A 14,685-nucleotide genomic window follows, 5' to 3' on the forward strand; every position below is an offset into this window, starting at 1 on the left:
GTCATAATAAATGTTGTGAGCTTGGACTGTCTAGTTAAATAAGGGCTTTTCTGCAACACGTGTAAAGCTATTCTTTTTTCCAGTTTAAAAACATGCAGGTCAGTACATTTGTTGACATTTTTCTCTATTGACAGTGAAACCAATGGCAGTAACATGCAATGCATAGCGTGTTTGCGGAATATGATAATATCAAACCAGACAAGTCAACTGATAATCATCTCATTGAAGATTCACATCATTACACTGATTCTTGTCAATTTCAGGTTAAATTATTGTCTGCTGTCATGGATTCAGATCTAATTTCTGGAGAATTAGATAAACCTATTACTTTTGTTGTTGATCCATCAGTCTGTATCTTTGTCTACCCTTTTATCTTCAAGCCGTGTTGGGAACCTTTTGAAATATTTTCTGAATCAGACAGTAACAACAGACGGTGCTGTCAATTACCAACAATATTTTTGTCTGTCTTTCTGTGAGGAGAGCTCTCCAGCTGTATTGTATTTTCTGTGAAATATTTTGTTTTTTGGATTCTGGCTTGTCTTCAGATATAAAAGGGCACATTTTTCACTCTGTAAACCGTATTGATCCATCACTCCTGAAACTATTTAGTGTCTTCTACTGAGAAAACCCTTTTACTTTATAGTGAACAACACTCTTTCTTTTGTTTTTCAGCTAAAATGTTGTGAGTGATTCTATGTGGCACGTATTGATTCTTAATTCTCTCTTACTGGGTATCATCCAACTCTGACTTTGTCTTGTCTGTCTTTATGTGACTTTCCTGCCCACAAGGAGAGAGAAAATCACACAAAACCTATTCAGTATTTGAAAATTACAAGAAAAGTGGAGGGAAGGCTGATTATACACCAGAAACTGGTTGAATAAAGATAACATAAAAGACGTGAAGGAGATATTCTTGATTGCTTTTAATAATGAGTGCTATATTTTAGATATCATAACAAATCATCCTCATTTGCATGTGCAACATAGTTGCTTACAGTTACAGCTGCACCTCTTGCACTGCTTCACATAGGTATTGTAAAACTATTGTGACATGTATTGTAGTCGCATAACCGGTCCTTCTCATACACTCAGTGCAGATCTTTGAAAATGAACAGTGTTACCTGCACAAGAAAAAAATAATTGTTTACATTATAAATGTACATAAGAGGAGCATGAAGCTTACACACGCTGTCATTCACTTACGGAAACTAGCAGTAAGGAAAATGTAGAGCTCTATGTGCACACACAGGTGTAAGGTGAGACACCCTGCAGCCCCTTAATGCAAACACTGCGGCAGGTGGCTCAGGAGGTGTGATGACAGTTTAATCAGTTGAGAAATTGTGTTTTGAGAGGATCAGCCAGTCAGTGAGAGCGACGACAGTCTAATATCTAATAAAGACACTTCATAATCTGCACTTGAAAATGTGCATCCAGAGCACATTTTCTCAGTTTTCTGTTTGGTTAAAATGCACAACTGCCTCCAAAACTTTACCAGAAGTTGAACCATTTTAAGCAAGGTTATGAATTCAAATCACAAAACATTTTGCTAGTCATTTTACAGCATCGGTGGCAAGGTGGTTGTCACTGTTGCCTCACAGCACGAGGGTCCTGAGTTCAATTCCATCAGTGAGTTTCCACATGTTTGTGTGGGTTCTCTCCGGCTTCCTCCCAGTCCAAAGATGTGCCTCTTGCCCTAAGACAGCTGGGATATGCTCCAGCGTCCGTCCCCCCCCCCCCCCCCCCCTCCCCGCGACCCTGAAAATAATAAAAGGACGAGAATGGATCGATGGATTTTACGACATGACTGAACACTGTTACCAGCTTGCCAAAAATATAGTATTTTACTGAATTTTTTGATTGATTTTACACCATTGCAGAGAGCCTTTATAGTTCTTCACATCGATCTTTAACATGTAACTTAAACAGTAAGGACATTTTTAGGTATCATTTATGATGAAATAAGAACAGAATATACTTTATAAATAGCCCCAGACTTGTATATGTTGTACTGCTTAAGGGACAGTGTATCTAATTAATCCTTGGGGACACTGACTTTTCCATATTTTGTGATATACGTGTCACTTCCATTTCTGCTTCCATCTCTGTATCTCCAACTCTGGGGCTTTTATGCCAAAGGACCTCAAAATTCCTCCAATGTCCAAAGTTAGGGTTCAGCTTGCATCTCAGGACAAAACAGCTTCACCTCACCTAAACAAGCCAGGTTCCCCGGGCATTTCATTACAGAATTGGCCTCTGGGAAAGGCAGGCGATGATGACATCATAAAAACAAACCAGGCTTTATAGAACAAAGTTTACAAAAAAGTCATGTTTGGCAATGAAAGCGTGAATCAGAGGAGCTGTGTGGTGAAGTGAGATTTAATTTTAGCCAAATAGTATGTATTGTTATTCTCAAATTCCCATCTTTAGATGTGACAAGCTGACTTTGTCTTTGTTCATTTCCCTCAGTGGCAGTCAACACGACCTTGTCTTTGGGTGACAAACTGGACGTCTGACATCTTATTATGCTTGCTTCCTCTGTCACACAAATACAAACACATATACGCACACACTGCAACACACAAAAAGTGCAGTGACAGTAAGTGATATGCCAGACGCTTTCTCATCATGAAGACTTATCATACACCCACATTATGGAGGCAGACATTGCAGGCAGGTGGACATGCACATGCACACACACACCTGTCTAGTGTTGAGGTTGTGTGGACAGTTGATCCCCAGACAGATTAGACTCCAAACTGAAATCTCCTCAGGCCAGCCCTCAAATCATGCGCATACACGCGGGCGCACACACACACACGCCTGACACATACGCTGTCAGAGCTTTAAAGTCAAAGACTTTCGACTGACAAAAGTGACTTGCCAGGAAAAAAAAAGTTGAGTAAAGTCTGAAGTCCAACTATTAGAGTTTATAGAAAACTTTTTTTTTAAAGACAAATCATTTTTGATCACTGATGCGTTACCTCTAGATGACCACATCTTGGACTTTAGGCATTAGTTATGCTTTTTTTTTAAATTTACAAAAAGTAATGTAGTAATTCTTGTAAATATTAGCATCATAAGTATAATAAATGTTTCTTTTTAATGTTGTACGATCTTGCATTACTGTTACTGAATTCAGTATTATATTAGAAAATATATAATACTTCATATATGTTCGATTACTTTGATTATCTGCATGGGAGATGCTCCTTTTTATGTTTGCTACAGTCTTTTTATCTCACTTTCCAGCGGGAGATGGGACAAAAACTAAATAACACTATACATGGGACATGTGTTACTACTGTCTCTACTCTACACCACAGAATAGTGTCAGAGTTCACAACAACAGCTATGTCAAAGCACTTTCTAGTAAAATAAAGACCCTACAATAGTAAAATAATATTAGAAAGAGAACTCCAAAACTCCTCTGTGAGCAGGTACGTGGAGACTGTGGGGAGGAAGAAATCCCATTTTACAGAAAAGACCTAAGGCAAAATCAGGTGGTGATGTTTCACAACACAGATCAGATAAAAAATTGTCCTGTTCGAACTTATTAACAATAATGCAAATAAAACTAGACTCCAAACGTTAATCCTGTTGAGGTTACAAATGTTCTAAAACCTGAGTCTAAATATCTCTATATGAACCTTTTTCCTGTGTCATCAGCATATATTAAATATTTCTTCTGCACCAGTATTATCAGCAACACACTTTTCTTAAGACTACAGAACTATGGCAAGAAAGAAGGTCTCCTGCCACCATTACTACAGTACATTCACAATATATGTTTTTCTATGACTTCAGGTTCTCAGCCGAGTCCATTATTACTGCTGAAGTTTCAGTTTTCTATGTAGGAGCAATGTACAAGGACAAGCGATTGATGGTTATGATTTGATTTTTCTTCTTATTTTTTAAACTTTTCTGCAGTCACACTAGCTTCAAGTTGAAATCAGCTAACCTTTGAGTGAAATCTAAATAACTCTACCCTAAGGGGATGCTAACCTGCACTAAAAGAATTTCATCAGAAAAATATTAGCACTGGCCTTCAAACGTTTTCATTGATCTCACTTGACGGACAAGATAAACTATGCTTTCAGATCAATAGTTCTCTCCAACACAGCTGACTGAAGCCTTCACTGAAAGCAACCCAGCATGGACGATTCTCTGTTCTCATATCTTGATCAGATGAAATGTGTTCAGGGCCACTATGTTTGATTTTATAACAGCTGCGGAGTGCTATTTCCAGCACATTTTATTATTTATCCACCATCCTCCATATCTTTTGATCTGAAGGAGGTACCACCCTGACTTCTACAAAGACACATTTTAGGAAAGTCCTTGAAAAAAGGCTGCGGTAGTCATTTAAAAGTAAGCTGCTTTTGATTGTTCTGTGAAATGGAGGTTTGGACACTGAGGAGGAAGTGACAAAGTGGGAGCATAGATTCAGCCTGACAATCATTTTTCACTTTGGCCTTTGTTTGTTTCCACTCTATAGATCAGAAAAATGCACTGAAATGTCTTGAACAATGCACAACACACATGTGCTTCTTAGACATTTGATTATCTTTATTTATCTCTCTTTTCCTCATCTGATAATTGATTCTGAGAATATATTTAAAATATCGTTTCACATAACAAAACCCTTTTTGCACATTTTTAGTCACTTTTTTTGCCCACTTACTAATTATTTTCTAAAAATGTGTCTTTGCATAGGTTTGACTACCAGGAGCTACTTCATAACTCTACCTTCTGCCTGGTGCCACGGGGCCGGCGTCTTGGATCTTTCCGCTTCCTGGAGGCCTTGCAGGTACATCAGTCAATTGCATGTGTATGGATAATGTCTTTAAATATTGTTGATTTGTCCATGTAGTTTTATACATACTTGTATAAAATATGTCATGAGTCACACCTCCATTCACCAGACGGTAGTGTGTATTTCACAACCAGTGGGTAAATGGTTGCTTGAGGTTTAATGCTATTAAGAGGTAAAAGTGTTTACAAATAGTGCTGCAGAGCTTAGTCTAGCAATCACTTGCCAACTGGTTGGAAAATTGACATTTTTCCCTAGCCTGTATGACTGGTGCGTGGTGGCATTATTTTTTGTATCCAAACTTTAGATCATATTCTCACTTCAGAAAAAAAGATTTCAAACAGTGATGTGTATGTAATCATTTTGTCAGGTTTAGCCTTGACCTACCACTTCAGAATTTTCTATTGAAATTTTTTATTCTCTACTCTCCACCTGAAAGAGAAATAGATAAGAAATATTAAAATTATATGTATATATATATATATATATATATATATATATATATATATATATATATATATATATATATATATATATATATGTATATGTGTATGTATGTATGTATGTATATATAGTATTATTATTTATTTGTATTTAAGTTTGTGTACTTTAACGCTTGGTTAGGTTTATGCAAGAAAACTATATGAGAGATTAGCAGAAAGATCAGTACTATTTGCATGTTTCACAGCTCAATTTCCTTGGTTAGGATGAGTTACCTAAAATTATCTAAAATTTGTCACCAAAATAAAGACAATTCATATCCCTGTTCATGAACAAATAGTTGGTATCTTGTGACTATTTCATGTTTGGCATGAGGCCACATTTTCTGTTGTTTGAAAAAAACGAGAAAGTGGCAAAATCATATGAGATGTCTCACAAATAATATGGGAAACACACATCTTAAAAGAAATTGGGATTTTTTTCCTTTGTTTTTTCTAGTTGTTTATACACAACATATTATGTATGCTGTATGTTTTAATAATGGTAACTTAAACAAAAAAAAAATCATGAAGAAGAAGTCCTCTTTGAATCCTGGACTGCTGTCAGAGTCATAAGAGAAAATATCGGATGCATCCCAATAAAAAAAAAAAAGAAAAAGAAAAGGTGTTTGTTTTAATATTTATTGTCTAAAACACCCAGATTTTTAATTAAATTAAATAATTTTCTTCTGGTCATTTCCTTTTTTAGAGAAAATAGACCCAAGCACGCGTGCTCATCATTCTAAAGTCAGAATTACTGGTAAAGGCTTGTCAGTCAGGCTGTAAAGCTTCAGCTCAGAAACTTGACTAATCAAACAGTTCCGTGTCCTCCTCCTACAGCACAGCGTCTTATTACTATTGGCAATCTGTCATTTCACTGACATGAAAAGCCTCTTTCTGTTGATACACCGCAGAGAAGCAAAAAAGGGACATTCACACTCATCCTCAGACCGCAGACGTTTTCATCTTGCATTAGCACGTTGTCGTAATGTTGTTTTGACATTAAGTATCTGGCTCTGCCTTGTGGTTGCCCTTGGCAGTCTTGTTTTCCTTGTTCTTCTTTGTTTATTTTATGCTCCTGATTATGCATTCTGTTGTAGACAGAATACACATTTACATGCAGACATAAATGGGTGGTGCATGCTAACCTCAGGAGTCACTCTAAAAACCCTTATGGTGTTTCTGTTTTCCTAGAACATTTTAGACATGTAACTAAGACTAGGTTGCACAAGCCTAGACACTATAGAGGCATAAATCGATACAGCAAGCTAATGGCTCAGTCACACTAGTAAAAATATGGCAACAAACTAGTGTATAACCCCCCCCCCCCCCCCCCCCCAAAAAAAATAAATAAATAAATAAATAAATAAAATAAAAATGATTGTATTGCATCCAGCTGCAACTTTTGGTGACCAAATGGTTGCCCAGAACCTGATGATGTTGCACACTCACAATAACTTGACAATAAGGTGATTGAACATGTTGCCTGATAGGGGGTAACGTTTCTGCAAACAGCCACAGTCTGACTTGGACTAATTGCAGTCATGCTCAGAGAGATTGCTGAAGGTGTGCAAATAATTGCTGTCTAATTTATAAAAGAAGACAGATTGCTAACATGTTGCCATCAGTCTAAAGGAGTCTTTGTCAGGAATGAACTACAGAAGACTCAACTGGCTGCCAGCTGGTTGTAATTTTATAGAACAGAAAGCTTGCTAAGCAGAAATGTACAAATTAAATGAGAACTTTTGATAATAGGAATTTCTGTTTATGTAGGCAGCAACAAATATGTGATTTTTGACAATTTATCAGAGGTAATTCATATATTATCAGAAACAGACTTTAAATTGCCAACTTGAGTAGTTAAAAAATAAATAAAATGCAGTGTATGTTATTGCAATGATCAGCATATCGCAAAATGTAAAAAACTACAATAATATTGTATCAGAGCTGAAAATGAATTTTATTTATGCAGTGCCAAAATATTGAAATATTGTGACAATATCATATCGTAGGCTGGCTAGAGATTCCCATTTCTATTATACAACACAGACACTAGTTGACGACCCGCTGGCAACCTCCAGTCACTAAGGAAAAATGTGCATTGCTGGAGGTTGATGGTTGTGAAGTCAGTCACAAAGACTGTACTGTGTTAAAACCCTCAATATTTGCTTTAATTGCTGTCAGCTTCAATAGTTTGCACAAAAAATGCCGACTGTAAACACTCACTAAGTTGTAACTTGAGAAACTTGAGAAAGCACAAAACAAACCAAAAACTGTTTGCCCTTAGACCAAAGGTGTGTCTGAAAACAGCACATTTCAGAGGTTCAAAAATGTTTCCTTTGAAGATGAACTTTACACAATTCCAGTTTGTGTTGAACTCTTCACTATTTCACTAATGCTTAACATATATTTTGTAAAAGTTTGCAGATTTTAAGGTATACATACATATTTTAATTGTGAGCAAAGTATTTTAAACTATAAATGTTAGTAATTTATTTAATTAGTAATGACACATTTATATGTCTGCTTCTAGAAGGGTGCACATAAGACAAACACAACTGACTTCTCTGTAGCTGATTTCTGGTACCATAAATTTCAGTTTTTAACCAAAAGCAACGAGCAAATCAAGGCTGAATTTTACAGTATCAAAGCTAGCAGGTTTAGCTGAAAGAAGAAGTGTCTAAAAAATGTTCGCATTGCTTTGATTTAAACTTTCATTTAAATGCATCCCAATTATTTTAACGGCCTCTTCAGCATGTCTGATGTGTTTGCTAGAGGTGAGAAAATAAACCTCTGCAATGGTTTAATAATCATCAAAATTCAGAGGACTGTAGAGGAGAGGACTGACAAACAGAGAGACATGTAAGAGGATGACAGTGGGGAAAAAAGACAAGATGAGAAAAGAGAACGTCATCTCACAAAGCCAGACTAATCAAAGCAGTGAGAATTTGCATCGACAGGTCACCCGTAATGCACTCGGCATTTTGTGAATCTCCTTTAATCTCTCGGTTTCACTCGATTGAGAATCCAGTCAAACTTGAACTTTAAATGAAAATACCAAACACACTGAAATTTGTTCGTTCTTTGCAGACACTGCGCCGCTACTTAACAACCACACATGAAGAATTCATTTGCAAAAAACACATTTGTTCATTTTTGGGAATTTTCATCAGTGAAACTGCAGTTGGCCTTTTTGATTTAGTAGAAATAACTCACCAACATAGAGGTAACTTACCAAATTACAAAATGTTTCTATTCAAAAGTGTTCCATTTAAAGTCATGAGAAAAAAAAATAGTATTTCTTCTAAGTGAAATGAAACAGTTCTAAAAACTGCAATAAAAAATGAAAGCTGTACTGTCACTAGTAGTCGGTGTCCTATAGTACTAGACACAGCCACCTCAGTCTTTGACAGTGTGTGGGAGGAATCAGCCTGCAGTCCCATCTCTAACTATATTCTTTGGTTGTGATGCCCTCTTTGTTGTACACTAGTGAAAGAAATGGCTGAACTTACTTGAAGAACTTGATATGAGCGATCTCAGAAGGTTTCTGTCCATTAAAAAACAAGAAAAAAGTTCCTGGTACACCAGAGAAGGAATATATTCAAGCAGTGTGCTTAAGTGCTGCATGTCAGATGTGCATAGATGACAAGCATTTGCTAAAGAAATTATTTGAGAGAAGGCAAGCACTCCCGTGGTGGACAAGACAAGCACAATAAAGAGACACTAAATGCCTCCTTTGCTGCTGTGATTTCCAGGAATCATAGAGCTACAGCATGATTCCTGGAAGGATGTCACACAGGACAGCTTCGCTGAGTGTACATTGATCAACTCTGGCATGGTCTCTACAGAGTGAATCATGTCGAGGGGCAACAGTTGGCCTGAGCAGCCGCTCTTTGCACACACATCATGTAATGGTCGCCTTTGCCAGCAAAGGGAAAATATAACGCAGTGCATCTTTAACTCAATAACAGACAGCAACAATATTTTTGCTATGTTGTGTGAGTTTCAAATTTCCTATTGTTTTATTTTAGATTTTTTCTTGTCTTATAACCTAAAAGCAATTTAATGCAATGTAATGGACCTTTTTGAAAATATAGGCTCTTTAAATAAGCCGGCCAGACTTAAATGTACATTCATGCAACATTTTACCATGTAAACTTGAAGTGCTTCTTCTACCTCACATCAATTGCCAATTTAGAGCCACTCATTAGACCTAGCAAGCACGATTTTGGACTAGGAGAGGAAGCTGTAGTACCTCGAGAAAAACCTACACAGGCACAGACACCAAACAAAAAGATTAAGATCAGGAACCTTCTTGCTGTTAGGCAACAGTGCTAAGCATCGTCTTATACCTGACTACTTTTGGAGGAATTTGTTTTTAGCTTGTTAAGCCCCTTAACAAGCAAAAACATGCTTAAAGCATTAAAACAGGCAGCTAACCAGGTTTGTGTCTAAACTTAACAGACAACTTAGCAAAGAACTAATTTTAAATTGTATCGTTAGGCCTTTTTATACTAGCAAGAAAAAGAAAAGAAAAACAGAAAAGATCTGATGCAGGACCGAGAGATGCATCCAGCCCTTCAGTTGGTCCATCTACTTTACATATCAGTGACAATAAGTATTCGGAGTGATTGAAATGTGAAATTTGTGGTTCAAATCATCAGGGAACAGGTAAAGCAGTGTCTACAGCTATCTATAAAATGTGCTGGAGGCTCTGCATTTCAGCCACTTGTGTTGGGGATCTTGCTAAAATTAATGAAATTATGATGACAAAAAAGTATGTCTGGAAACAGTGATCCCAAGCATACCTGAATAGGAAAACGCACAATACCATGTATTTTCAGTCATGGATCGGCGTCTAAACAGCCTAGACCTGCTTTCTAGAACTGCTTTCTAACATGTGAAGCAAGGTTGTTCAAGCTGTTATAATAATCTTAGCAGAGAATATAATAAAACAACACCACAAGCCTTTAAATGATGCATAAAATATGTGAAATGAAATAAATTAGCCAGAAAATAGAGTATCTTCCATTTAAACACAGTTTAATAGTGCAGAGGAGTGCACAATCAACTCTCATCGATTAAACACGAATGATGAACCGTTTTGAGAATGACTAACTGCTCCAGCGAATGTCATGGGAGGTCCTTCGATCCATCTAGTTGTAAAATTTATTTTCTTTCTGCTGAAGTTGTATAATTTTACAACTTCCACAATTTTGAACAACTGTTACAAAGCAATTTCCCTTTGGGGATTAATAAAGTTATTCTTATTCATAAAATGAATTTAGAGCAACGCACAGAGCTCCTGTGGGAAATGAAATCAGCTCCCTATGAATCAAGTCACACAAATGAACCCTCTAAATATTGAGGCATACAGCAAAAATAAATAAATACAGTTTATTTTGTCCTTTATTTGTCCTTAATCTTTTTGGCAACTCCATTTGTTTCTGAAAGACTTATTTGGAACGTGTTGAAAGTGTCTTATTAAAGGGAAGCTACCAAAGAAGATAAATCCCTTACAAAAAAAAAGACCAAAAGCTGATCCATCCCAGTGCTCTACTTTAAATTACTGCTTACACTTTATGCATCACTGTGATTTTTCTCCTTCACTTTATCTACTAAATCTTGTAAACAGTTTCAAGTTAATGTTTTCTTTAGTCTTTATTTAACCTCTTTCTTATAGGGAGGACAGCCCTGCTAAGGTGAACAACTGGACAAGTTCACAATCACAACCAAAAACTTTAAAGTGAATTAATGCCACACCCCCTATTTGCTCTGCTAATATCCTTCTACAAATCCAATTTGCAAATGTGTTTGAGAGTGTGTTATTTAAGCTACGCTAGGAGTCCCATGGTTGCCCACAAAGTTAACAACAGTAAATTTCTGACGTATTTTCCACTTCAGCTCAAAATAGAATGGCCTCTGCTTGTGGTGCCTCTTTCTTCGTGTTTGTTTTTAATTTTTCATTTGTATTTCCTCACAGGCTGCCTGTATTCCAGTTATTCTAAGTAATGGCTGGGAGCTTCCCTTCTCTGAAGTAATTGACTGGAGGAAAGCCGCCATCATTGGCGATGAGAGACTGCTATTACAGGTACTGTAAAACACTGGAAAATTAAATGATGGGGAAATGAAATTAGATAGGATAGATTTTTCAGCAGATGTGTGAGTTTTCCAGCAATAGTATGAACAGATGAAGAAGAAAAAAAATATACACTATATATATATATATATATATATATATATATATATATATATATATATATATATATATATATATATATATATATATGTATATGTAAATGGATCAAAGTTAGCAAAGGCCACCACCATGTAACCTGGATAAAGAGGACAAATTTTCCTTGCACTTTACACCAACAAAAGATAAACTGTGCCCTTTCAGCATCGGCTAATTCAGTGTCTGGATGGTGAAATGCCACCATCTTCCCAGTTATAATTGTCCTCTCTGGCTCAAAATCCCCATGGGAGCTGGGGCTGATTCAAACTTCAAGCACAATGCATAGATCAGAAATGTGTGGAAACAGATTTGTGGCCCTGAAGTAGAACAGGCTGACTTTGCCAAACAAAGCTGCCATATGAGTTTAATCAGCTTGATTTCAGTTTGGGCACTTTTATGCAAATCGTGTATTCAGTTTGAGAAGCCTGGAAGAAATTGACAAAATGTGTAATATTTCCTCAACACACTCCTGCCTCTCTGAAAAGCTTACCTCCGAGTGGGCACACAGTCATGTCAAAAACTAAATAGATCCTAAGTATGCACTTAATATTCCTCAAAGGTCAAGTGTTTGTTTGTGATACTGTTTATCAAATAGCCTTTTTAATGACTTGCTATCTGTGACTTGTAGAATAGATTTTAGGATTTTATTGCTTATTTTAAAGCCTTAAACTGACTTATTCTTGCCTGCATCTGCAGCCTCCTACAATCCCATACCAGTGGCCTACTAATGGGTATTCATTAAGAACTTGTTAGCAAAGGTAACCTGCTATTGCTTCCTGCTCCGACAGCTGCGGAAGGTCCTGCCTCTGAGAGGCCTCTGATTAATCCCTTCTGTACACTAAACTTCATGGAAAAAGCTATTTTCTCATGGAGTATATTTTCTCTAAATTATTTCAAATGGCTGTCATTTCACTCACAATTCACAGGCATGGATGACATAGCTCTAATTATAAAGTGAAATGCTGTAATTTTAAATGAATTTAATTTGACTGTGAGCTTTTGAATATAAAACCAAGGCTCTATCCCTTTTCCTAGTAACTAATCCAATTAGGTTCACACAGAGGCTGGAGCCGGTAAATGTGGCAACACCCTGAACAGGTTGTCCTATTTACACCTACAGCTCATTTAGGATCTGCAGTTGACCTGCTGTAAGTATGCCAACATATATGTCTTTGGACTGTGGAAGAAAGCCATCCAAAAAGCAAGAGAAGCGCAAGGAGAACAGCCAGTTTAAACCCCAAAATGTCTTGCTATGAGATCTCAGTGCTAACCACTGCGCCATCATGCCGCCTCCATGATAGTGCAGTGAATCATTTTTGCTTCAGAGACTTTTTCCAGAGAAGTCCAAATAGAAATATAATGTGGAAATAAAGCATCTGGCACTTGGTGTCTGTGTAATCAAATGGTGATTGTTGGGTTATGGATGCGAAAAAGTGTTGATAAAAGTGTGACCTGTCAGCACATCACCGATATGTACCAAGTTTAAAAATCTCATTGCAATCATGTGGCTTTTTTAAAATCATATGCTTTATGACAGCGGTGAGATTCACAGACACTCACACCTACACTCTGAACTATTTTTTTCTAAAATAGATGAGTCGACAACTGGATCACCTTCTGTTCTCTTTCATTACAGTGGTGGGTAGAGCTTGTGATATTTACTTACTGTAATACAAGGGCGTAGATTTGGCATGGACGGAAGGGACATGTCCCCACCAATATCCAGCGATTATTGAATTATCCCCACCAATAATTTGATCTCTTCCAGTAAAGAAAAACTAACCCGATAGAAAGAAAAAAAAAAACACCTGTCGACGTCTCATTCATCTAGCGGTGCAGTAAGAGTTAAATTACGTTCTCTACTGGAGTCCTACGTTATGTGACAAATATGGCCAATGTTATTGGCTGTGCCTTTCAGGGAGCTCTTTTTAGTTTTAGCAGCGGCAAGTCTGCACTGTGAGGAGGAGAGGAGGACGGCAGCAAAAAGGAAGAACCTGGATATAAGTATTTTTCAAAGAAACCTGTAAGTCACTTAAAGCCAAGTTCACTCATAAAATGTGTCCGTCATAATAACGTTACAGGCTATGCTAGGCTTTGGCCCACATCAGTCTAAAACTGTATGTAACCATGAATAACGTGTTTTGGAAACTAACTGCACAACAGGCAGCACTATTAGTTATCTCAATCTCAGAGTAGCATTTCTAATTTTGATTGAAACTGTCAGAGAAAACGGCAGCCTCGAGCAAGCCAGGATATTAGTTTACAGAGGCTGTTAAAATTATATGTCTAACATTAAATGTTGGTGACACAATAATTTCATCCTAATGGTACTGACATATTCATAGGGTTAATTTTTGAAACAAACTATCATGAGGTAGTCACGATTTTGCAAATATTCCAACCAACAATGGTGATACAAGATCACAGGTGAAATTGGATGATGACTTGTTGGTTCATGACTGTATTTGAAGCACATGTGTGACTTCATGTATTTGGAATGTCTCACTGTTATTCATCAGGTGACAGTGCAGCTCTGCCATGTTGTAGCTCAGAAAGGTGAAGATGCGAGGTCACAGGTGACTGACTGATGATTTGGTGCTATAGATTAACTAGTATTTATTATCATGACAATTGTTAGGCTGCTGATGTAAATTGATTCATTAGTGTATATTTGACAAAGAATGTGAATTGACACGTCTCACTTTTTATATGGCACGAATCAATGTGTTATTTTATCAGGTGGCAATATGTCCTAGTGCAGTCAGAGGAGAAGAGCCAGGGCCAAAGGTGAGGCACATCAAGCACATAATAATAATTTTAATCTGAGGATAAAACGCAGGTACTGAGGCTGAAAGAAGCTTCAGTGCTCTCAGAAGATTAAAAACATGGCTAAGGTCCACCAGGAGAGACTGGACAGTATAGATGTAAAACCAATATGCCAGCAGTTTATCTCAGTTAACGAGAGGAGCAGGCATGTGTTTGGCTCCTTCACATAGAGGACATTGAGTTGTTGTGTCGGACACAGTCCATGTCTGTTGCTGTAACAGTAGTTCATGTTTAGAATAGAAAATCCCAGCTCACTGATTTGATCGGGGCAATAGTGCCTAAAATGTTGCATAATGTTGCTGAGAGATCTTTTACTTTGTGGTAATCTTAGACGA

The 14,685-nt window shown here is 37.1% G+C and overlaps 1 protein-coding gene across 1 annotated transcript in view; it reads left to right on the top strand.

Moving 5' to 3' along the window:
* Window positions 1–14,685, top strand: part of LOC102789944 (exostosin-1) — a 294,744-nt gene that overhangs the window by 227,665 nt on the left and 52,394 nt on the right. The window contains exons 4-5 of the mRNA XM_087851903.1: window positions 4,714–4,807; window positions 11,273–11,380. Coding sequence (XP_087708029.1) covers window positions 4,714–4,807; window positions 11,273–11,380 — 202 coding nt within the window. The remainder of the gene's footprint in view (window positions 1–4,713; window positions 4,808–11,272; window positions 11,381–14,685) is intronic.

This window comes from Neolamprologus brichardi, chromosome 15 (genome assembly GCF_056152115.1).
Source record: "Neolamprologus brichardi isolate AB-2024 chromosome 15, ASM5615211v1, whole genome shotgun sequence".
Classification (NCBI taxonomy): Eukaryota; Metazoa; Chordata; class Actinopteri; order Cichliformes; family Cichlidae; genus Neolamprologus; species Neolamprologus brichardi.